This window comes from Corylus avellana, chromosome ca9 (assembly GCF_901000735.1).
Source record: "Corylus avellana chromosome ca9, CavTom2PMs-1.0".
NCBI classification, from domain to species: domain Eukaryota; kingdom Viridiplantae; phylum Streptophyta; class Magnoliopsida; order Fagales; family Betulaceae; genus Corylus; species Corylus avellana.
The window spans coordinates 225,419-248,593 of record NC_081549.1 but is presented as its reverse complement, the minus strand read 5'-3'; the positions used below and the strand labels follow the sequence as shown (position 1 = coordinate 248,593).

The window sequence follows — 23,175 nt, the reverse complement described above, 5'->3', positions numbered from 1 at the left end:
TAATTCGTACTTGAAATGACTCAACTACCCTCACTGGCTTTTGCTTTGTAAAATGAGTGACTGGTCCAACTGTGTGTGGGTCGGAGGTTGGTCACAGACTCACAAGGACTCGAGTTCACAATGAGGGTTTTTTGTTAAAAACAAAAATAATAAATGAGACTAAAAAATACAAGGAAAAAAAAACAAGAGAAAAAAAAATAAAAATAAAAATAAAAAAAACGAAAATAAAAGTGAACAACTACAGAGGGATACTTTACCTATCAAGGATAGGTCTAAAAAATAAAAAAATAAAATAAAAAAAAGACTAAAAATGCTTTCTTCAACTAAGTTGTGAGTGTGAAAGTTTGCACACTAATAAACGTTTGATATTGATCAGCTGTGAAGCTTAGTAAACAACCCAATGATATCCCCTTATGTCCTTCCAAAATGACGTTATCCAAGATTTGATTCAAGGTTGAGTTGGCCACAAGTAAAGCTGCTAAGACAAGTTAATTCGTACTATATTTGTATAGTTACACAAAAACTAAATTATCCAATTAATATTGTATACTTTTGTCATAAACATTAATTACATCTATTGATAGCCCATTAATACCATGTCTATCAATTGAATGGACACAAATCTTCTTCATTTCAAGGTTCGCAATTTATTTTAGCTTCATTTCAAATAAAGAGAATCTAACTCCAATTGAATATAATTGAAGCAAATGAGATAAAACACATAAAATACCTAAAGAAGAGACTAAAGAGACAGACTCAAAATGGAACCCTTTTTTACATGCATGCATGTCTCAAGGCCATTCCCAAATGGTAAAGGCAGCAACGACACATAATATACACAAATCCTTTTCTAAGTATGCTTCTCAAGTGCCACTTTCCTCCTATCACTAGAGCTTGGCAAGACTTGGGTCGCTCATCGCTGGATAGTCTAGTATGCCTTGGCTTCAATTTTATTTATTTATTTATGGTAGGTTATGGATTGCTTTAAGTTGTTTATTCGAATGCTAAAATTATGATTTGGCCTTAAAAGTTATACATTTTTTAAAATGCACCCCTTGCATATGATTTAAAAACCCAAACTTCTTTTTAACATTTTCAAGTCACAATTTTTTAAAATCGCACTTTCAAATAATAATTTTTTTGTAAATTTGTTTAAAACGCAAAGCCTACAGGCCCTCAGTGGTCTTGAGCATCGAGTTTTTCATTATATATCGACTTACCCCAAAAAATCCGTTCGAATTTCACATCAGTGTGTGCATGACACAGAAATCTCAGGCCGTTGTGAGGAAAAAACACTGCAATCAAACTTATAGGATTTGTTTTCCATTGAAAATAATTTAAAGCACATTGGCCATTATAAAACACAACTTTGGCTGCAATTTGGCAGGTTACTACCACTGTATTTATGTTTTTAACACACCTGTTACTCCCATTAGCTCGAGTTGGTTAAGGGTACATTGCTTTCCAACTCGATTCTTTTCTTTGACCTTTTTCATCTTTACATTCATATATGGGAAGCCTCAATTTTCTCTCACCTGTATGAGTAAGCTAACCCACCTATCCCCAAATCAAGCCTCAGGAAAACCCTCTCAGCCTTCAAAATTGACTCGCGTCTTCTTCGGAGTCATGTAGCAAAAGATACACTCCATGAATTAGCAAACAGTCCGGCCATAACATATTGAAGCTATGTAGAGATTTTTCGACCATTTCTCCTGCATAAAGGATGTATAGCAAAGTCAAGATATGATTGAGCATTGATCATCTTGAGTTAATTTAACACACGCACCTCCCTTGATAAAGGAGCGTGCTCAGGACCCAACCCATTGAATTGCTTTTATGAGGAAGCAAAAAAGGGCATGCACCTACCTTTACATGGGTGCTTGGGAAAGCTGAGGTGCGCAGAGTTTCTTGAGTTTCATCCGCCAATTTACGCTTTGGTATGCTCAGTATAAAGGCTGCTTGATCAGCAGTAGCAGCCATTGATGTTATCCTATAACCACTTTCCCATCGCCGATGAATTCCCTCACTTGGATACAAAAAATCAAGCTCCACAACCTTGCACCAATAAGTCATTCAGGAACAGGAAGAAGAAATGAATCAGCTAAATCCACGTCAAGCATTAAAAGAATGATGTTCATGCATTCATTAAGGCTTGAAAAGTTAATTCGACAGGAAGTCTTACCTGATCAGAAAACCCAGCATTCCTAGACATTACAACACCCCAGCGGCAGCCAGCAGTTGTCATGGATGTAACATGGAAACCTTCTTTCCACTTCTTATTTATCCACTTGAAAGGAAAAGATTCACTAACTTTGTAAGATTGCTGAGTATAAGGAGTTCCTGCAAAATATAGGAAACACATGAGACAACAAACGACATGCCTAGGAGATTGGCCATTTAAGGAGAAAAGTAATACATGGAACAAGGGATGAGTTTTGTTGATCAATTTTGGGACAATATCCTAGTCAATTTTAAAGCAGGGATTGGCAATGACAGGCCCCAGCAACAAATCCTGCCTTGCATCCAAACTGGCATCTTCTAGAAGTATAGATAAACATCATAATGTAACTTTCAAAGTTTGTGATACAGTAGTAAACATGAAAAATATTTCATAAATTTAAAGCTGCGGGATTTATTTCATTGACAACAAGATTAAGGATTTCAAGTGTTGTAGGGTGTTGCCTCAGGAGGTACATCAAGATGCCGTTGGGTAAGGTCTCAAGTTCAAATCTTACCAATCAAAAAAAGTTTGAGATTAACACTTCAGGCCTATCACGAAACAAGATAAAATTACCATACCAAAATGACAATGCCGCTTAAAGATATAGCGCACAAGACAAGAAATGAAAATTCCAGACACAGCACCAACTGAAGACAATACGCAACAAACTGCTTGATGGAGCTTGGCCAAGGCAACAAAGACAATGACTGCACCATTGACTAGTGATACAGTCTAGATTGAAGGCACTTGGTGAATGAGCAGCATCAAATTGACATAGACGAGAAATGAAAAATAGGGAGGAAGATTGCTTACAAATACACACAAAAACATATTTAATTTAGCCATATCCATATTATTCTAGATAGAGTATTTAGTTACTAACCTTTGGACATAACAACCAAGGAACCCCCATTAGTTGCACCAGCTATTGAACTGATATAGAAATTCTTTTCCCATTGTTCCATAATCCAGTCCTGATGAGAATCCAAACATAATAATAAAGACAGTCAATTAATCTACACATATACACACTCCAAAAGATGATAGCAACCAAGCTTTTTAAATAACAACCTTATGCAGGAATACTGCTGACAACTCGTACACCTGGGCAGAGAAACCCGTTCCAGCATCCATTATTAGGGCCCAGAGATTTGCTGCTGAGGCCACACAGCTGATATGTAATCCATCTTCATTACCCTTGTCTATGTGCTGACGCAGCCTTGTATCTGCTACATTGTAGTGATATCTGCAATCCAACAAATTTTTAGTGCCATGAAAAAGAATCCCTGAACCAGCCAGTGCGTCCAATAAGACAGGTAAAGTCAACATGTTCTTTCCAAGACTAATCTCAGCTACTAAAGCCAAACACCCGAGGTCTTCAATCTATTTCTCAGGGACACTGTCTTACGCGCTTTCTTGGAGCCAATAAGGGATTGTCAATGTCATAAAGCCTCAGGAAATTTAAAAACCCACCATTTACAGAAACGTTGCTAATTTCAAACATAGAACATATTTACTTTCTGAGACAAAGATGGCCATCCTATTGCATTCAAGCTCCAAACAAGCATGCATACATAAAGCACTCAAAGTTCCAAAAAAGCATGCTTATATGCGCATATCAGTTCACATATTTCTATACATGTACACACATACAGACATATTTGACAAGAAACAAATCCAAAGGAAAACGAGAAAAAAGATGGAGGGTTTCCTTAAAATACAATATGTATCAAATTTATTATATAATTAGTTTAAAAATTAAAAAATTTGATAGTGATAGCCAAGAAACTTTCTCTGAAAATCTTTAGTTATGAAAAGCAACTCATAAATGAAAGGCAAAAGATCCACTACATAATCTTTGATAAGTTATATAGTGGGCCTCTTGCCTTTCGCTATATAATTAATTGCTTTAACCATCCAATGCCTTTCTCTATTGCAATAATATCCACCATTACCAAGAACAAAGTGTGTACACACACACACCGAGTACCAGAAAAATGTACAGTACTAATGAAATACGGTGGAAACTGTTAAGAAAAAAACAAAGTAACAACAAATGTTACCACCATGCAGGAACTTCAGTCCAAAACTTTAAAACAGGACAGATAGATAATATTTTATGAGAAACACTAAAATATGAGCAAGTAGGTCATAAACCAGAACATGTCAAATTAAATTTGGATGTAAATTACCTCTGCTTCATGGGGCGACGTGCATTATACACTGAAATCCACTGGGTAGCAGGACTTCCTAATCGCACTTTTTTCTTTGGTTGCTCATCTTCTTCCAAATTTATAAGCAATCTCCCACGCTTTTGCCCAACCTATTTATGCAGAAGATGATACAAAATAGGTAAGAAGCCAAATATGCAATCCAACTCAAGACACACACATATGCATACATATATATACAGGCAGTATATATGCATTTTATCTATCTATCTATGTATAACACATGCATGCATATAGGAATGTATGTATGTAGCCAAGTGTGTAGACGTGTAGACATATATATACACGCCATATAAATGCATTTTATCTATATATATTGTGTGTGTGTGCGTGTGTGTGTGAGGATGACAATAACCTTAAGAGCTCCATCAATTCTTATTGGTCTTAATTGTGTGCATGGTTCAATCAGGCTATCAAAAAGCGATATCAGCTTCGAATAATTTGGCTCCTCGTCAAATTTCATCTCAGTAACAGCTTCAAGGAACTGCTTGAAAGGGGCCGGACAAAAGCAGCACATTAACTCTGGAGAAATCCCCATCTTTTTCTTACAAACAAGAAAACTTTTGTTATCTCCCTGTAAATTTCAAAACAACAAAAGATAGATAAGAACGATATAAGATTAAACAAAGGCTCAAGATTAAGGTGTCCAAGCAATACAACAAAAGGTACCTGATATCCCTGCCAAGGCAACCTTCCTTTTATGAGAAATATCAATGTGTAAGCTAATGATTCGAGATCATCCCTTCGACTCCCTGTCCGACCCAAATGTGCATGTACACTTGCATACCTTATTGTTCCCCTGCCAAAAGAGATATGCATTCAATATATAGAATTGAGCATACAATAGGGAATATTATACAACCTACAAACCTGAATATGTCAGGCCTCTGATCATATTCAACATGTTGACCAGATGATGCATCTTTCCATCTGGATGCTGTAATAGAAGTGTGTTAATGGCACCAGAAAAAAATACTAACAGTTTGCTTGATTGACATTCTACTAGAGAAGATAAAAGTGAAGAAAATAGTGGAAATTATTTTCCCTTGTTTGGTAATAGCAAGAAAGCAACTGAATTTGAAATAAATATCGTAATTATACCTAACTTTCTATCTTTGGACTGCGGCTTATGTGTCCCCTATGTCGATTAATTATAATGATTTCCTTGTTTGTTTTTCTCTATCTAGTTAGGTGATTCCTTTTGTATACTTCCGGCGTGCTTAGGGGTGCCTTACGCTTTTAATAAGATTGAATTATTACTTATAAAAAAAAAGTTATTATACCTAACTTTCTCTCAAAATCTTACCTATTTGGAGAGAAAATTTTGGTGGGTCCATTAGGATAATGCTGACATATTTCCCTCACTTTTTTTCTTTTCTCTCCCCCTGACAAACCAAACACTAAAAAAAAAATCCAAAAATTCTCTTATTTTCTTTTCTCTAGGGTTGAACCAAACATAAGGTGAGGATCTAAAAATCTAAAAAGTATGAAATCGTGGCAGGGAAAGAAAGAAAAGAAAAAGAACTCGCTGCATTATGGAATGCACTTAACATAGACACTATGGGAAGAACACACAGTAGTAGGGATGAAAGACTTCAAAAAGGACAACATACCCAAACCAAGATCTATAAGATATAGCTTCTTCTCATCAGGTGTTCCAGGCTGACCAAGTAAGAAGTTCTCTGGCTTCACATCTCCATGCACAAACCTTGTTCAAGAATAGGATGAACATTTATTATTGCAAATTAGTTGCAACTTTGACAAACAGAGAAGACAATAGGGTGGAACATAAGAAAGAATGAAAGCATCATGCCCTACCCCTTCAAGTGAAGCTTCTCAAGAATTGATATTGCCTCCACCGCGATGCAAGCAGCCATATTTGGTGACATCCTGTTGCAGATATAAACCGATCAAAAAGGAAAAATTTAAAATAACAATAATAATAGATGTAGAATAACAGAATTGTGTATTCATTGGTAAGTAAGGGAGAGAGTCAATATCTTACGATTGCCCAAGAGAATTCCAAACATCCCACAGACTTGGCCCAAGTATGTCCATGACCTGATATATAGTAATCTCCGTCAAACACAAGTTTGGAAATCCTGACCATAAGGAGCTCCAAATCAAATCTCACCAGAATGTAAAACTCTCCTTGGCGGCCCTTGTAATGAACCCAAGGAATTCCATAACATCCATTTAGAGTACTTTTTAATATCCCAATGAAAACAGGAAGGCAAAGAGAAAATAGGCAAGAATCAGATCATTAATTCAAAAGGTTTAAAGCTTAACAAATATAGCCTTAATAAGCCTATCCAGAGAGTAAAGAGACACAACTTACTTATACACTTGCCACTCATAAGGAGGACCATAATTGCAACCTTTACTATTTCGGTGCTCAAACTTCAATGCGACCTGTGAAAAGAATATTTAAGCCATCACATCTCCTGTGGTTCACTCTTGAGCGTCCTAAAAACCAAGGAAGAGAGAGAGAGAGAAAGAGATTAAAGTCTGACGTCATACCTCAATCGCATCAGCATCGGTGCCACCACTTACCTTTCTGCCAACATAGACTTGGCCAAAACCACCCTTACCCAGCTTCTTTTCTATCTTATATACAGGAGAATTACCTACTTTTACCTGCACACAACAACATAATCACCATCTCAATGTGAGACTTCTTTTGTATGAACAACTAGACAACAAGAGATTCACTGATCAGAAACAAAGTTAATGCTACCTGAGCTAATCGAGTTAGCCGCAGAGTGACCTGACACAAGGGCCATGTTTATTAAAGTTTTTGTTTTCTCTCTTTTGTTTTTTGTTCTCGAGACAAATTCATTAACAAACTTCTAAAAAAACACAAAACACTTTTAAAAAACAGTTTTCGCATTTATGTCGCATCATAACACTTTTTCAAAAAACAAAAATTAAAAACACCCCTCAAAACGCATTAATAAACATTTCTAATGTTATTTTGTAATCTCATTATTTTAAAACAGCCCATTCTATGTTAGTATGATGAGTGGCGTAAGAATGATGGAGAGAGACAAGTATTATCCCGGCAATAATAGTCATCTAAATACAATATAATGGGAATTAAGTAGTCATAATATTTCTATTGCTAAAAATAGCAAAACCACATTACTGCATATACATGCTCAAGATATGACATTAATGAAACCAAAAAGAGTAATAAGTAAACAGGACATACCCTTTCAGGAACAGGAGTTGTGCTTGCTTCCTCCTCGACCCCATTTACTTTCTCAGCGCTTCCGCCCTCCATTCCGACACCTATATCTGCCACTACCTCCACTTGATTAATAAGGGGTTCTGCTGCCACTCTTAAAGCAACAGCTTCAGGAAGAACCTCACAGGGTTCTGGATCTAAATCTATCAATCTAATGCCCCGGCCTCTACCTGCTGCAGTTGGCCTAGTTGGTATTGCCGGTGAAGTCCCTTTTGCTACAGCTGCGGCATTACCACCACCCCGTCCTCTTCCAGCACCAACTCTCCTTCTGGTCCTGTTTTGAGCAGGCAGTAACCAATTTTCTCCTTGGTCGATTGGTTGTGGGGTAGGGTAAAGATCATCAACCCGCTTTGATCTCCGGGCTCCACTTCTCAACTCTGGCATCCTCACCCCATGCAAATCACATTCAACTCAGTTCACCTTAATGGCAAAATCCCTTCAGATCTTTTTTTTTTTTTTTTTTAATTAAGCAATAAGAATTTGTTGAAAAAATAAAAAAGGCGTGGCCCCAGATCCCTTAAGATCTTCTGCTGCCAAATACCGAAAAATAAAGTCAGTAAAAAAAATGACACATTGTGCTACTAAAGTTAGATAAACCCATAGAAAGAAAGCCGTTTAGACAACAAAAATACGACCTTTAATACACTCTTTGGAAGGAAAATTACATTACCTAATTATTTTCTTTAATAAAGATCTAATAGATTTTGCATTGCAAAGATTATAGTGAATACATAGAATATATATATATATATATATATATAAACGAACAAAAGAGGCAAAAACAAAAGCAGGAAAGAAGGGATGGCTCAGTTGCTGTCTTGTAGAGGATCAGAGAGCAATAGAATGAAAAGTCGCGTACTGAAAAAGTAATAGATACCAAAGAAAGATCTATTTTCGGCAAATATGCCCCAAAAGCTTATTTTCCTGACAATCAAGCAATAACAAAGCCAATGCACCTATATGCATATACAAACAAATCTAATCCGATTTTGGTATATACATTAACTTATTAAACCATATTGGAAAAAGGAAGAAAAAAAAAAAAATTGACAGGTGATCAAGCACAACAAAACTACATCAACAAGCTGAATCGAAAGTAAATAATGATCAATGACATTCATCAAAATGAATAAAACCTACAAATTTAAAGTAAAAATAAAAGAAATCACATTTCTATTCCAAGCTTGAGGCCTCTAATCCGATCATTCAACCGCATAAAAATTCAAATATTTGAACAAATATTCAACCCGATGACTAAAAGCAAGCTCAACAGTGAAATGAACGATCAAGAACAAAATTTTAAAAAAAATAAAATAAAAAATAAAAAATAAAAGAAGAAAGCACTCACAGATCGATCCCCGGAAACAGCAAAAAGCATAAGGATCGGGGCCGAAAACAAGCACGCAAGCAGCCCGATTAAAGAAAAGAGGAGCGATCGCGGTCGGATCTTCCCCTCGCTGTTGAGTAAACGTACGCACACATACCGATGAGAAGCGGAAACTGATAGTTAAGATGAGAAGAAGAGCGATTAGGTGGAGGTTTTTCTTTGGTAGTGATAACAGAGAAAAATGGAATGTAAATGTTGGTAATGTTAAAATGGTGATGATGGCGGTGGGCTTTGCGTTGCGTTGTGGTTGTATCTGCGTGTGCTCATCCTTGTCTTTTCCTTATCTTTCTCTCTTTTATCTAAATGCTTATGGTTATGGTTTTGTATCAACTCTCAAATATCAAATATCGATGTAACAATGCTGTAGCCTGTGGTCTTGGACTTGGGTGTCTACTTTTCGTATTATGGGGGAAACTAGGGGTATTCAAGTGCAAATCTGGCCTAGCAATGCCCACATTCTCTCTCTCTCTCTCTCTCCCTCTCTAAAAAAAAAATCAAGTTAGACGATTTTTATTATCATATCATTCAGTTATATGGCAGTTGATTAGCATAATATAGGTAAGATAAAAACGTGGTGTATATCATTACTCTTATTATAATGATGTACGTAACATTATGATAAATTGTGGAGTTAGTGTTTTAATTTATGATCTGTGTTTTGGTACATCGTTATCTTACCTTACTAACAGGTCAAGTATCGATCTGTCCTTATTGAAATAATATAGATTTAATTATTGATCGGCAACAGCAATGCCACGTTAAATAAATTTAATAGTTTTAAATAAAAGTGTGGTTTCTAACTCGTATTGAATTACCACCCATCCTAAAAATTTAAGTAAACAAAGAATAATAAATTTGATCATTTAATATTCAAACATTGGCTTTGAGCCTTTGAGATAAGTAAATATAATTACTTTTTTAAAAAAAAAAAAAAAAGTTGATTAGCAATTTCACAATAGCAAAGTACGATAAAAATAAAATAAAAAAGTGGTGTATATCATTAATCTTATTATCATGCTATGTAGTATTATGATAAATTGTGGAGTCAATGTTTAAATTTATGGTATGTGTTTTGGTACAATATAAATTGAGTAATTATATAAACCACACTTTTATTACATCATTATCTCACCTTAGTAATATGGCAAATATAGATTAGTCTTTTGATTACCCTTGTTAAAATAATATATATTCAATTACTGCTTGGCAATGCCACCTCAACAAAATTGAATAGTAGTGAATAAAAATGTAGTTTATAACTCCTATTAAATTATCACCCATCTTAAAAAATTTAAGCTAGTAAAGAATAATAAAATTGATCATTTAATACTCAAACACAGGCTTTGAGATAAGTAAATATAATTACTTAAAAAAATATAAATTGATTAGCAAGGTAGGATAAAAATAAGATAAAAACGTGGTGTATATCATTACCCTTCTTATAATGCTAAGTCCCTTATTATAATGCTAAGTAGCATTTGTGTAGTCAATGTTTGAATTTATGATCTATGTTCCCGTACTATATTAAATGAGTAGCGATATAATCCACACATTTATCACATCATTATCTCACCTTGGTAACATGGCAGTATCGATTAGTTATTTGATTAGCCCGTGTTAAAATAATTTATATATTCAATTACGGATTGGCAATGCCACCTCAAACAATTTTTGTTTTTGAAATAAATTCATTATGATATCATTCATGAATAATCAAAAGTATAAAAACTCTTATAATCACAAGAGCATCAAGCTCTTAAATTCCTAGCCGAAGCTAAAAGATTACACGTCATTGAGGTCAAAGTCATACAAATCTTACAGTGAAAGCCTATGACATCTACATCCGCTATCATATGCCCAATCTTTAGCTTATAGAATAGATCTGCCCAATACATATTCAATTTAGGACATAGGTAGCCATTCTCGAAGAATGAGCAAAAGCACCATGCCAAAATTAGTCATTCTCGACCCAAAAGGCCAAAAAATTATTCACATCATAAACCCAAACGCCAGGACAATAAGACAAGCAAGGAAATACAGGGGAAAACAAAAACAACAAAGACCCACAACACATCAGCACCATCGAAACAAAGAGATGAGGAGGCTGCCGGTGGTGCGAACAAAAAAGGGAGAAGGAGAGGTGCAATAGAGATCGGCAGCACAATGGAGATGGCAAGGCGAAGTCATGACGAGCGTTGTGCATAGGGTCACCGAAAACGGAACAAAAGGGGTGGGGGGAGGAGCAATGCGGCTCTCCCTAGAGAGAGCTAGCCTCAAACAATTTGAATAGTAGTGAATACAAGTGTGGTTTTTAATTCCTATTAAATCACTGCCCATCCTAAACATTTAAGTTAATAAAGAATAATAAATTTGATAATTTAATACTCGCATTGGCTTTGAGATAAGTAAACATTATTCCTTCTTTTTAAAAAAATATAAGTTGATTATCAATTTCACATTAGTAAAGTAGGATAAAAACGTGATGTATATCATTACTCTTATTATAGAGTAAAGTTATAAGTCTTCCTATAGTTCTCCTAGAGTTATAAAAAATGTGATGTGACTTTTAAAATTACCGTTGAATTTGAAATGTGATTTATTTACTTTTGATCTATTGGTAGTTTTAAAAGTCATATCACACTTGAGATGAGTCTAAAAATGCTTATAGCATTACTCATTATTATTATGCTACGTAGTATTTGTGGAATCAATGTTTGAGTTTATGATCTATGTTCTGGTACCACTATATTAAATGAATAAAGATATAAACCACCCTTGTATCACATTATTATCTCACATTACTAATACGACAATGTCAATCAGTATTTTGAATTGAAAAAATATATGTTTACTAATTGGCAATGCCAAGTCAAACAAATCGAATAGTAGTGAATAAAAGTGTGACTTCTAACTCATATTAAATTATCACCCACCATGTTCCTAAGGGGTAGTTCAATCGGCTATGGACCACGCCTAATAAAGCGAAGGTCACTAGTTCGAATCTCCTTTTCCCATTCCCTTGTGTGGAAATATAAAAAAAAAAAAAAAAATTATCACCCATCCTAAAAAATTAAGTTAATAAAGAGTAATAAATTTGATAATTTAATATTCAAACATTGGCTTTGAGATTAGTTTTCAACTTTTCATGGGTTCAAACCAGAGGCACTTTTGTTTTGTCAAAGAACAAAAAAGTTGCCGCATTAGCCTATAGCTGTCTTATCTTTGAACGATGGTCAACGGTTGATTATATCTACGGTTTTTGTTCATAAAAATAAATAGTTTGGCAAGGCTATGATAAGAATTATCGGACTTTGTATTTATCACCAATTATTATAATTTATGAAATAATATAATTATAAATTTATATTGTGTTTAATTTCCTCGTACCAACAACGTGACAAGTCAATATAACACAAGAATATATATATATATATATATATAATATTTATTTACACAATAATATATTGAATTATAAATATATTTTATACGAACATATACTACTTTTCTCTTTCTATTATTGTTGATAGGTTGTCTCGTATTATCTTTTCCTTTCTACTTCCTTCTCTTCTCTTCCTTTTATTTATTTATTTATTTTTATTTTTTGTTTCCTGGTAATTATATACTATATCAATAAATTATACCAAATGCTGACTGCTGACTAATGCGATTGCAAAGATAATTATAATTTTGTTGTTGGCTTCATTTTTTAAGTCCAAGTGATCAACTGTCCCATAATAGTAGAAAAATGATAGCACCAAAAGATTTAGGGTTGGAATTACACTATTTATATTTATGTTTTAATATTTGAGCATTATAATGCGCTATAAACATATTTAACTAATTATTTAAAGCTTTTTAGGCATTATATTGACTTATTTAAAGCTCTAAACGATTAAATCATTAAAATTAAAGTTAGAGATTTTACAAAGTAATTCTTCTTTTAGAACACTTAAAACTTCAAGATCAAGAGCCCACCTATTGAATACTTCAAACGCTCAAAAACCCACACAAAGATCCTTAGAAAATACTTAAGAATGAGTTTTAGGGAATAAGGTGAGAATTGTTACGAGCAAAAGTGAAATGAGATTACTAATTTTTAGGCCCAAAAGTCTGATTGATCGACCAAGCCATAGAGCTCGATCAATTGACATGTGTCACCCAATTTGGGGGGCCAAGTTTTGCCATGTCAGCAAAACTTGGACACCACTTATGCCACGCCAGCAGTTAATGGGCTTCAAGGTTGCAATGCTCGATCAACTGAGCTCCTTCTAGCAGCATGATTAGTTTGCTTTCTTGGTATATATGTTTTCGACACCTTATAAGCAAGTATTTTAATATTTGTTTTCATGCATTTTGAAAATATTTTTATACTATTTTATGTGACCAAATTCTTCAATTATCAAGTTGAGCTGTACAATGAATAGTGTTCAAGACCCAGAGAAATAAGAAATGTCAAAAAAAAAAAGAAAAAAAAAAAGAGAGAGAAACAAGAGTACAAATAAATTAATGAAAAAAATGTAAAATTGGTTTTCGTAGAGTAGTATGCCAAAAAAATAATTAGTCTCGACAGTAAAAAGTTATGTTAAGTGCCATATCAATGCCGATAACATGGCGATACATGTAACTCTTAATAAAAAAAATATAAATATATAAAATATAAAAAGGAAAAATTATACATATACATACTTTTTTGTTAACCATTTTAACTAAAAATGCAAAATGACTAAAATCATTGGGATGCCCTAACCATTCTCACTTCTGCGAACACTGGAAACAAGACAAAACAAAACTACACAAATATCAGACCAAACAAACGACATGGCCTCGCCACAGGTTCGGAGCCCCGAGCTGAGGAAGGACTCGGTGACGAAGCGATGGGTCGTATTCTCGCCAGCCAGGGCCAAGAGACCCTCCGATTTCAAGTCCAAATCACCCACCACCCAATCCCAACAGCAGCAGGAGTGCCCCTTCTGCCTCGGCCACGAGCATGAGTGTGCCCCGGAGATCTTCCGGGTCCCGTCGAGCTCCGGCCTACCCTGGAAGATCCGGGTCATCGAGAATCTCTACCCGGCTCTCAGCCGCACTCTCGGTGACCCCTTTGCTCAAAACAACAACCCTAACGCTAGCGGTAGTGTTGGTCAGGTTTTGGGAGGGTTTGGGTTTCATGACGTGGTAATTGAGACCCCGGTTCACTCGGTTCAGCTCTCGGATCTGTCGCCTCAGGAGCTCGGCGAGGTTCTTCTCGCCTACAAGAAGCGAATCCAGCAGCTTGCCACCCATGATGCCATCAAATATGTGCAGGTTTTGGCCGTGCTTCAAAGTTTGGAGATTTATGGGTTTGCAAATTTGTTGTGTGCGTGTGTTTCAGTTGATTTTTTTTTAATGAGCTGTAGCTGAATTGTATCTGTGTATGTCTATATGGATGAGTGCGATTATTGGTATGCAATTTTCGCGTGTTTGAGTCTCTCTTTTGCATGAATTAATCCGATTATTGTTTTCGTAATTGGGTTTTTTGTATGAATATTCGGTATATGAAATTCCTGCTAGCACATATACATAAATAAATATTTTAGCAAATGAGATGTTGCTGTCAGCTGAATTGTTATAACTTATGGGCATGACAACTAGGTTTGTGTATATTTTTATATACTTTTGCAAATAGTACACAGCTTAATCTGATAGGGGTTGGGTTTTATTGATTGCAGGTGTTTAAAAACTATGGTGCTTCAGCTGGGGCGTCTATGAGCCACTCTCACAGTCAAATATTGGCTCTTCCAGTTGTTCCTCCCACTGTTTCTACCCGACTTGACAGTGCGAAGGAGTTTTTCCATGAGACTGGGAAATGTAGTCTTTGTGAAGTACGAGTGGAGGACCTCTTGATTGATGAATCATCCCATTTTATTTCCATTGCTCCTTTTGCTGCTTCGTTTCCTTTTGAGATATGGATTATTCCCCGTCATCACTCCTCTCATTTCCATGAACTGGATGATGCAAAGGTAATAATTAATTGCCCTTTTGGTTTTAGTTAATTTGCAGCTCCATCTTTGGGTCAATATAAGCTTAAGTTTAGTGTATGACTTGGTCTAGTTGAAGAACTTAATCAATATATGCATGTGATGTTACTGTATTTTTTTTTATTAAAAAAAAAAAAAGGGAAAGAAAGAGGGAGTTACTCTAAATGTAATGCTAAAAATTCTATTATCTTTTAAGATATATTATGATACTGGCTAGCTTTTTTAGCTTGGTTTCTAGACGATTATGTTGCACCACTGATCCCCTAAAACTGTTCAAAGTGTGGTGGGTGATGTCTTTGAGGATTGGTCAAGCTGTAGCAGTGGAACATGTTGACATATTTTTTCCTCTGAGTGGGACATGCCGATAATTATTGGTTGAAGAACATTGATAGCAATTGTTTCTATATTGATTATGGGGGAGAAAGAAGAGGAAAAAGGTCATTTGAACTTTAGGGCTAGGGGGAAAGACATCATAAATGAAAACTTTAAATAATCTTAGCTATACTAGGAAGTTAGTGATTTGGCTTTCCTGTAGTTGTATGCTTCTAGATATATGATAATTCTTGCTTGCTCTTCTGATCATAATGAAAGTAAGGGATACATAGTCATTAGCTGGATGAGTTTTGCTGCATATAAACTTTTTCATTGTACTGAAGAACTCTGCATGTTTGCTTATCTAGATGTATTGAGAGCCTGAGTAAGTTATATACTGAGCTTGTACCGTAGTTCGAGGACCTTGCCATAGCTCGAAATATGTTGCTTCTTCCTGATTATCTTGACACAGTCTTTTTCATGTGCACTTCTGCAGGCAGTTGATCTTGGTAGTTTACTGAAACTCATGCTCAGGAAGATGTCATTTCAGTTGAACAATCCACCATTCAATTTTATGATTCACACTTCACCACTTCAGCTTCCCGATTCGCAGCTACCTCACATTCATTGGTTTTTACAGATAGTTCCTCAATTAACCGGGATAGGGGGGTTTGAACTAGGATCCGGGTGTTATATAAATCCTGTATTTCCAGAGGATGCTGCTAAAGTTCTGAGGGAAGTACATATTCCAGAATAGGGAAGTAAGACAATAACAATAACCAATTATTAAAAATAATTTAATGGGAGAAGAGTGTTACTCTGTCTGAGGTAGTCTGCCCGTGATTTTGTATCAATGGCCCCATTTTTTGTTTTGTTTTGTTTTTTTTTTGTTATCTCATGTTATCCCATGTTATCCCATGTCTTGGGCCTTCACGTAAGACCTTATAGTCCAATGCATATGTAAAGAACTATATAGTTGCAATTCAGACTCTGTTTGGGAACTGGTGTCTTGAATGATAATTTCAATATTATATGAGGATAGTGAATTATAATTTTTTTTTTTTTTTTAATAAATCTTTGGTAAGTTAAAGTAGTTTTGGGGAAAATGTGGCTTGAATCATGATGTTTCCTAACAAATTTCTACGCTGTATATTGTGTTGTTCATAAAGAGGTTTAAATTTGGATATACTAATTCTTTACCCCTGTGAAATCAAATTTTACCACTTTGTGGTGCTCATCATGATGTTTTTCTGCGCAGATTAAATCTTGTCGTCCCAGTTAGTAGAATTTAGAAAAGGAAGAACTATTTTCTTCTAAAAGAAGTGTTTTGCTTGATTGACTCTTTTCCCTTAACACCTTTCCCTTAAAGGCAGCACAATCATTTTCTACGTTGTACGGCCCCCTGAAGTCTGTAAGTCATGCATGTGCCTCGTACTGGTAACTGTTAATAAGAACATAAAGAAGACAAACCTAATCGAGTGCTTTTTAATTCCTTAAAAAGATGTGTATGTTTAATTGAGTGTTTTAAAAGTGTGTTTTTTATTTTTATTTTTATTTTTTGGTATTGTGTTCTTAAAACAATGTTTCTCAACACACGGCGAGATTGGATGTGGATTTTGGAAGCGATCTATCCTCCTAGATTCCCCAACTTCGCGTTGAGGGTATAACAATGCGAGTAATAGTCTTGGTAGCTAAAGACTCAGGATTCTCAAGCAATGCCTTGGTAAAGCTTTTTAGATCACAAAACCCTCAACCCCATTGACATTGACATTTTGCATTTTTCATATTCGCCCAATAAATTTACTCAATAATAGATCTTCGCTTCTATTCTCGAAAGGGAACTCAATCGATAGGGATTATGTCTAATGAAGCAGAGGTCACTAATTTAAATTCTCCTCTCCCCTCTTGTGTGGACATATAAAAAAAAATAAAAAAAATAGATCTTCGCTTCCTTGTCCATACAACTGATTGCTTACCAACATCCCAAAAACCCTTTTTGGGCTAGAGAGGAAGGCCATTGGCCAAGTGGAAACCTCTTGGACTTGGTTTAAGCCCAACCCAGATTTAAAAAGACTCAAAATCAAGGAATAAAAGGACATACGTGTCCCCTACACGTGTCATTACTCATTAGGGTTTCAGACGAAGGAACCAGAAACTCCCATGAAACAACCAAAAAAAAAAGACAGCATAATAAAATATTAAAAAAAAACCTATTATAGTATTATGGTAGTAGGCAGCGGTGCGGTTCTAATCACTGCATTACCACATTTACGTGGGCAGTGCGTGTACATGTCATTAATATTTGAAGTATAATTGAATTAATACACTAAAAAAAAAAAAAAAAAACCTCTCTCTCTCTCTCTCTCTCTCGTCTTTCTTGTCTCTTAAACCCCAAACCGAAGCACACGTTTGGTTTATAGGCGGCTACCTCTTCTACAAGCGCCTCTTTATATAAATCTTCTTTTTACTCTCTCTGAGACCCTCTCTGTTTCTCACTACTTCTCCCACCGTTGATCCAACCATGTCTGGCGTTGCTCCGCCGCCCGATCGTATCCTTCCTACCTACCCTCATCTGGGTATGCTTTTATTTGTGTCTATATATTGGCTGGACTGTGTTTTTGAATCGCTTTTCTGGGTTTTGTTGGGTTTTCGATAAGACGTGTGTATGTGTTTGGGGTTTGATTAGATATTTTTCGTAAGCGTAATCTGTGTTCTATAGCTCTGGTGTTTATGGATTTGTAAAGTTCAACAAACTTTCCTGGTTCTAATTGGCATCTGAAACTATATGCGTACATCTCGAATTATATTGTGTTCAGTTATATATTACTATGGCTTGAAAAGACTCGGTTTTTGTGCTACGAAATTGATTTTCCTAAGATACGTCTTTTCCTTTACAATTGCTGTAACAGAAGCTGCAGATTTACTGCAGAGTTTGTCATTAGACTCTGAGCCTGAGAGACTCGAAGTTACTGAGCCTGCAAAGAAGGTAGCTTCACAATTTTTTATTGATTCATGTCAATTTATTGGGAATTTAGTATATGTGAACGTGAATATAGTATGTTTGGGTTATATGTATTATTGACTTGTTGTATATAACCTTCTGCTGCGTAGTATGGGCTGGTGGATTCCAGTGACCCCGTTAAGGGTATGGCCAAGCCATTGAACCCAAACGCCAGCAACTTCTCTAATGGATACCAGCCTTCTACCTATTATTATGGAGGTAAGGTAAGCTGTTATTATCAGGATAATGCTATATTAGGTCTTTCTTAAGGTTTTTCTCTCTCGAATTGTACGTTTACCTTAAATTTTCGAAAGATTCACTATTCTATGATTTTTCTTTCACCTGCAATTTAACATGCTGGTGTGATCTGTTCCTTCAGGTTATGATAATCAAGGTAACGAGTGGAACGGTTACTCTAAATATGTCAATCCTGATGGTGGAATGGCTCATGTAAGTTCTACCTATTTCACTTTTCTATGTTCTTCATATTTATGCTTAAATTTGGAGGTTTATAAAAAACTTATGAGTACATTACTCAAAACTTATAAAGATCTTCCACATTGTATTTTGTGGAAAGTTAGTTGCTTTCAAATATGCATTTTTGGATATAACTGACTAACTGACAGTTTGATGAGCGTATTTTGCTTTGTTCTCTTATTTTTAAGAGTTTCATATATTTTGTTCTCCTCCTTTCTTTTCTATTCGTTTAGAAGTTGTATTTGTTACCTGGAATTTGTTTTCTTCATTAACAGAATTTTGGCAGTCTTTTGAGTATTGTTTTTTATGTCTTTTTTTTGTTTTTGTTTTTTCTGGGGGGGGGGTGTTTACAGAGTGTTTATGGTGATAATAGCTCTTTCATGTATCACCAAGGTTATGGTTACTCACCATATGCAACGTATCCCTCGCCTGGTTCACCTGCTCCTACCATGGGGCAGGATGGTCAACTGTATGGGCCACAACATTACCAGTACCCTATTCCTTATCATCAAGCCTCTGCCCAAACTACCAGGCCTTATCCACCGAGTCAAGTTAATGTGCCTCAGCGAGAAATTTCAACTTCAGTTGCAGCTGATCAAGTGCCTCTGTCTGTTGGAGCAGCTGAAGGAAACCCTAATATTATAGCAACTGGTGGGCGTGTGAATGAAAAGAATGGCTTGAAGGCACAAAGACCTAGTGTTCAAAACTCATCTTGGAATTCATATGCTGCTTATGAAAGGGGAGGCTCACCTGTGGGTTTTCCTTCATTGCCCACTCAAGATCCAAGATTTGGCTTTGATGAAATTAGGTTGCCAAATACCTCACTAATTGATGGTCAGTCCAAACGTGGTGCGCGTGCTCGGTCCTCTTCGCCATTCATGCATGCCAACGATATCTCATCTTGGAGGAATCAAAATCTTTGTCATCATCCACATTTCATGGTATGAGAGCTGCTTTATTACTATAAGTTCACTATCTACTTTTTATTGTCAATGGAGGCTGGAGCATAATCATTGTTTTTCTAAAGTTATTCAAGCATGGTCAAATAAGGTTTTACACCTAACAAATAGGGAGGAAGTAATTCAAGAACCATCTTAACCAATTTACTATCGTAACTTTTATGTTGTTTGTGTTGTCAATCTGTCAATATGCTAATGTGGTGCTTGTGATCCGTGATACATGACCAACTATACCTATATCCATAGATATGTTGTTTCTTTTGGTTAGTGAATCTGTGGTTTGGTGCCAATCATATGTAAATTTTTTTTTTCTCCCCATTATTCAATTATCTGATTTTACTGATAATTGGGCTCATCAATTTGATCGCAGAATTGGCATGATGCAAGACCAGCATCTGGATTGGGCCTGGCTTCTGGATTCATGAACCAAATGTACCCAAGCAATGGGATGTATGGCCAATATGGAAATACATTTGGAGGTTTAGGTTTTGGATCTTTTGGCTATGATTCGAGGATAGGTGGCCGTGGGCAAGCTCTCGATAATAAGCATAAACGGAGGGGTTATGGCAATGGTGCTTTCGGATATGGCAATGAGAATTTGGATGGTGCAAATGAGCTGAGTAAGGGACCTAGAGCCAAGGGTTTTGATAGTAGGAACCAAAACGGGTTTGGACCTATTACTTTAGCTGTTAAAGGACAGAAGCTGCCATTGCCTGAGAACAACAATAAAGAGGACAATCTGCCTCTAATTCCAAATAAGGAAGAGTACAATAGAGAAGATTTTCCTGAGGACTATTCAGATGCAAAATTCTTTGTTATTAAATCATATAGTGAGGATGATGTTCATAAAAGTATCAAGTATGGTGTGTGGGCCAGTACCCGTAATGGCAATAAGAAGTTGGACACAGCATACCAGGAAGCTAAGGAGAAGCCTGGTGGCTGTCCTGTATTTCTGTTATTCTCTGTAAGTATAAGTAGTTTGGTATCATCTATTCACTTTGCTAGTGCATTTTTTATTCTTCTTGTTTTTACTTTGTCCCGACGCTTTATTTATTTATTTTTCCTTTTAAATGGTTATTATAGGTCAACAGTAGTGGGCAATTTGTGGGTTTAGCGGAGATGATTGGCCCCGTCAATTTTGAGAAAACTGTAGAATATTGGCAGCAGGACAAGTGGAACGGTTGTTTCCCTGTGAAGTGGCATATCATAAAGGATGTTCCTAATAGTTTGTTGAGGCACATAACACTAGAAAACAATGAGAATAAGCCTGTCACTAATAGCAGGGATACGCAGGAGGTGAGAATGTGTGTTTGTAATCATGCACGCTTGCACTTGCTCTCTTTTCCTCCTCATATTTCCCTGGTGTTTCTACTTTTCCTATTGTCATTTCCTAAATTTGAAGGGGTTGTTTGCTGCTACAGGTTAAGTTTGATCAGGGCATTCAAATTCTTAAAATCTTGAAGGGTCATTTGAGCAAGATATGCATCCTAGATGATTTTGGATTTTACGAGGCTCGCCAGAGGACAATACAGGAAAAAAAGGTTAAGCAACACGAGTCCCAAGTACAGGTAAGATATATCTTCTTTTCCTTGGGTACATTCAGGCACAACTTTAATGTGTGCATCCGTTGGTGTCTGTGACTCACAGTCACCTATATATCTCCTAGGAGCCATAGGCAGCTTGCAGTGATTTGAGCAGGCTTTAAAATTTCATATTTCTGATAGCAGGTTGGGAACCCCAGTGATGCTGTAACAGATGTAGGGAAAGAGAAGTTGCCAAATGCTTCAGACACAGCTTGGATAAAGGCACCGGTGGCTGCAGAAGCAGCAGCACTGGATAAGGCACAGGGGGATGTAAAGCTTTCAGAAGAAAAGGGATCAGCTGCTGCAGCTTCAGAAAAAAAAGTTGTTCCCAATGGAGCTTGCTAATCTTTAACGCTCACTTTAGTAGAATTGTAGTGCATGTTTTGCTGATTATAGCATACACACACGAAGGCTGACTTCTTGTTACTTAAGTCTGGGTGTGAACAATAAAAATTGGTTAAGGGATGAATAGCCATCGATTTTATCTTTTTTCTCCTTTGATTTTTGTCTTCCAAATGCTCTTACTGATATTCAGTTCACTTCTTACTTTTGCTTCTTCATCCCCCCTTCCACCTGCTCTTAGTTTTATCTCTACATTTATTTTGTAAATTCTTAAGTTTTTTTTTACCCTCTCGAGTATTATAGGCAAAAGAAATAAAAGATTTTGAGACTCGCAATAGATGTTCCCAAGCTTCTTTCAGGGTTATAGTATTTCAGCCTTCAAGAGTCGTGTGAAAGCAAATAAGCTTTTAAGATGTCCCTGCGTTTTCCTGCTTGCCTGTGCATTTGAGGAGGAGATTATGAGGATGAGGCCCATATGCAAACTCCAAGTCCACCCTAAAAACTAGATCAGGCTCTCAATGTCTAGACCATCAAAAGTTAATTTAAAAAAGAAAATGAATATTACATTTACAACATCTAACTACCATTTTATACTTGAGATAAAAAAAAAAAAATTAAAAAGTATTTTTATTTTTTAATTTTAATTTCACCTTAAACAGTCTTGACATTGATCTAAATTATTTTCAGTTTTGATCATAAGATTGCTAAACAGTTACGGACAATCTATAAAATCTGATAAAATTTTAGATCATCTTTCTTATGAGTTATGGGACAATAGCATTTAAATGTACTTTTGAATATCTAATCACCTAATTAAGACATGGTAAATAGTAAAATCTAATATTTAACCTACCACTAAACTCAAAAAGCTAGGATAATTCTGGATTGAGATCCCCTCCAATTACTCAAAATTGAAGATTCTCATGTTACGAGATCGTGGCCCTTCATTTTAAATTCAATGGTCTATAAAATCATTTAAACTTCGGTAAAACAAAAGCTAGCTTAAAATCAAAATTTAATGCCTTGGTTATACACCATTGGATTTAAAGTGAAGGGCCGCGATTTTGTAACATGAGAATCTCAAATTTTGAGTAATTTGAGGGGATCTCAATCCGATAATTCTAGCTCCGCTTGTTCATATATATATATATATTTTTTTTTTTTCTGTCTTTTGTTTTATGTTTTCAAATTTAAATACAAAATACTTTTTTAAAAATTTAATCTTTATGTCACATTAAAATTGTTTTTCAAATAAAAAATATAAAACACCTTAAAAAATACATTAACAGATAGAGACTCTAATTTTTTTTTTTTTTTTTTCGTAATCATAACTAAAGAAAAAAAAAAAAAAAAAAAAATTGGCCCAAGCGACATTGCAAGTGGTAGTAGCGCTACAAAAGG

General features: G+C 35.6%; 3 protein-coding genes across 7 annotated transcripts; 2 read left to right on the top strand and 1 right to left on the bottom strand.

Moving 5' to 3' along the window:
- Window positions 1-1,296: 1,296 nt before the first annotated feature.
- On the bottom strand, window positions 1,297-9,434 carry LOC132191511 (casein kinase 1-like protein HD16). 3 transcript variants are annotated; one of them, XM_059606567.1, is made up of 18 exons: window positions 9,048-9,434; window positions 7,870-8,229; window positions 7,664-7,749; window positions 6,973-7,089; window positions 6,791-6,864; window positions 6,587-6,656; window positions 6,458-6,513; window positions 6,271-6,342; window positions 6,066-6,160; window positions 5,323-5,389; window positions 5,122-5,251; window positions 4,808-5,026; window positions 4,414-4,544; window positions 3,293-3,467; window positions 3,105-3,195; window positions 2,183-2,340; window positions 1,867-2,055; window positions 1,297-1,712 (listed from the first exon to the last, which is right to left on the bottom strand). In XM_059606567.1, exons 2-18 carry the CDS (start codon window positions 8,081-8,083, stop codon window positions 1,653-1,655), a joined length of 2,004 nt encoding a protein of 667 aa, XP_059462550.1. In that variant the 5' UTR covers window positions 8,084-8,229; window positions 9,048-9,434; the 3' UTR covers window positions 1,297-1,652. The 3 variants fall into 3 exon arrangements, with proteins under 3 accessions (XP_059462550.1, XP_059462548.1, XP_059462549.1); XM_059606565.1 differs by having other exon boundaries at window positions 7,664-8,229; XM_059606566.1 differs by having other exon boundaries at window positions 7,664-8,226.
- Window positions 9,435-13,806: 4,372 nt separating this feature from the next.
- LOC132191771 (ADP-glucose phosphorylase) lies at window positions 13,807-16,467 on the top strand. The gene is made up of 3 exons (XM_059606862.1): window positions 13,807-14,387; window positions 14,792-15,082; window positions 15,909-16,467. The coding sequence occupies exons 1-3, from the start codon at window positions 13,905-13,907 to the stop codon at window positions 16,167-16,169; spliced, it is 1,035 nt and encodes a 344-aa protein (XP_059462845.1). The 5' UTR covers window positions 13,807-13,904; the 3' UTR covers window positions 16,170-16,467.
- A 1,299-nt stretch (window positions 16,468-17,766) lies between these two features.
- LOC132192027 (YTH domain-containing protein ECT4-like) lies at window positions 17,767-21,931 on the top strand. 3 transcript variants are annotated; one of them, XM_059607210.1, is made up of 9 exons: window positions 17,767-17,961; window positions 18,322-18,398; window positions 18,524-18,632; window positions 18,793-18,863; window positions 19,244-19,831; window positions 20,220-20,813; window positions 20,933-21,145; window positions 21,271-21,417; window positions 21,577-21,931. In XM_059607210.1, exons 1-9 carry the CDS (start codon window positions 17,934-17,936, stop codon window positions 21,775-21,777), a joined length of 2,028 nt encoding a protein of 675 aa, XP_059463193.1. In that variant the 5' UTR covers window positions 17,767-17,933; the 3' UTR covers window positions 21,778-21,931. The 3 variants fall into 3 exon arrangements, with proteins under 3 accessions (XP_059463193.1, XP_059463191.1, XP_059463194.1); XM_059607208.1 differs by having other exon boundaries at window positions 17,767-17,988; XM_059607211.1 differs by lacking the exons at window positions 17,767-17,961; window positions 18,322-18,398 and having other exon boundaries at window positions 18,550-18,637.
- The last annotated feature ends 1,244 nt before the right edge of the window (window positions 21,932-23,175 follow it).

Coding starts and splice junctions, on each gene's coding strand:
- LOC132191511 (XM_059606565.1), bottom strand. CDS start 8,083: ATGCCAGAGTTGAGAAGTGGAGCCCGGAGATCAAAGCGGGTTGATGAT. Junction 6,865..6,972: donor CCGATGCTGATGCGATTGAG/GTATGACGTCAG, acceptor TTCTTTTCACAG/GTCGCATTGAAGTTTGAGCA. Junction 2,341..3,104: donor CTTGGTTGTTATGTCCAAAG/GTTAGTAACTAA, acceptor TATATTTTGCAG/GAACTCCTTATACTCAGCAA.
- LOC132191771 (XM_059606862.1), top strand. CDS start 13,905: ATGGCCTCGCCACAGGTTCGGAGCCCCGAGCTGAGGAAGGACTCGGTG. Junction 14,388..14,791: donor ATGCCATCAAATATGTGCAG/GTTTTGGCCGTG, acceptor TATTGATTGCAG/GTGTTTAAAAACTATGGTGC. Junction 15,083..15,908: donor ATGAACTGGATGATGCAAAG/GTAATAATTAAT, acceptor GCACTTCTGCAG/GCAGTTGATCTTGGTAGTTT.
- LOC132192027 (XM_059607208.1), top strand. CDS start 17,934: ATGTCTGGCGTTGCTCCGCCGCCCGATCGTATCCTTCCTACCTACCCT. Junction 17,989..18,321: donor TCCTACCTACCCTCATCTGG/GTATGCTTTTAT, acceptor TTGCTGTAACAG/AAGCTGCAGATTTACTGCAG. Junction 20,814..20,932: donor CTGTATTTCTGTTATTCTCT/GTAAGTATAAGT, acceptor TGGTTATTATAG/GTCAACAGTAGTGGGCAATT.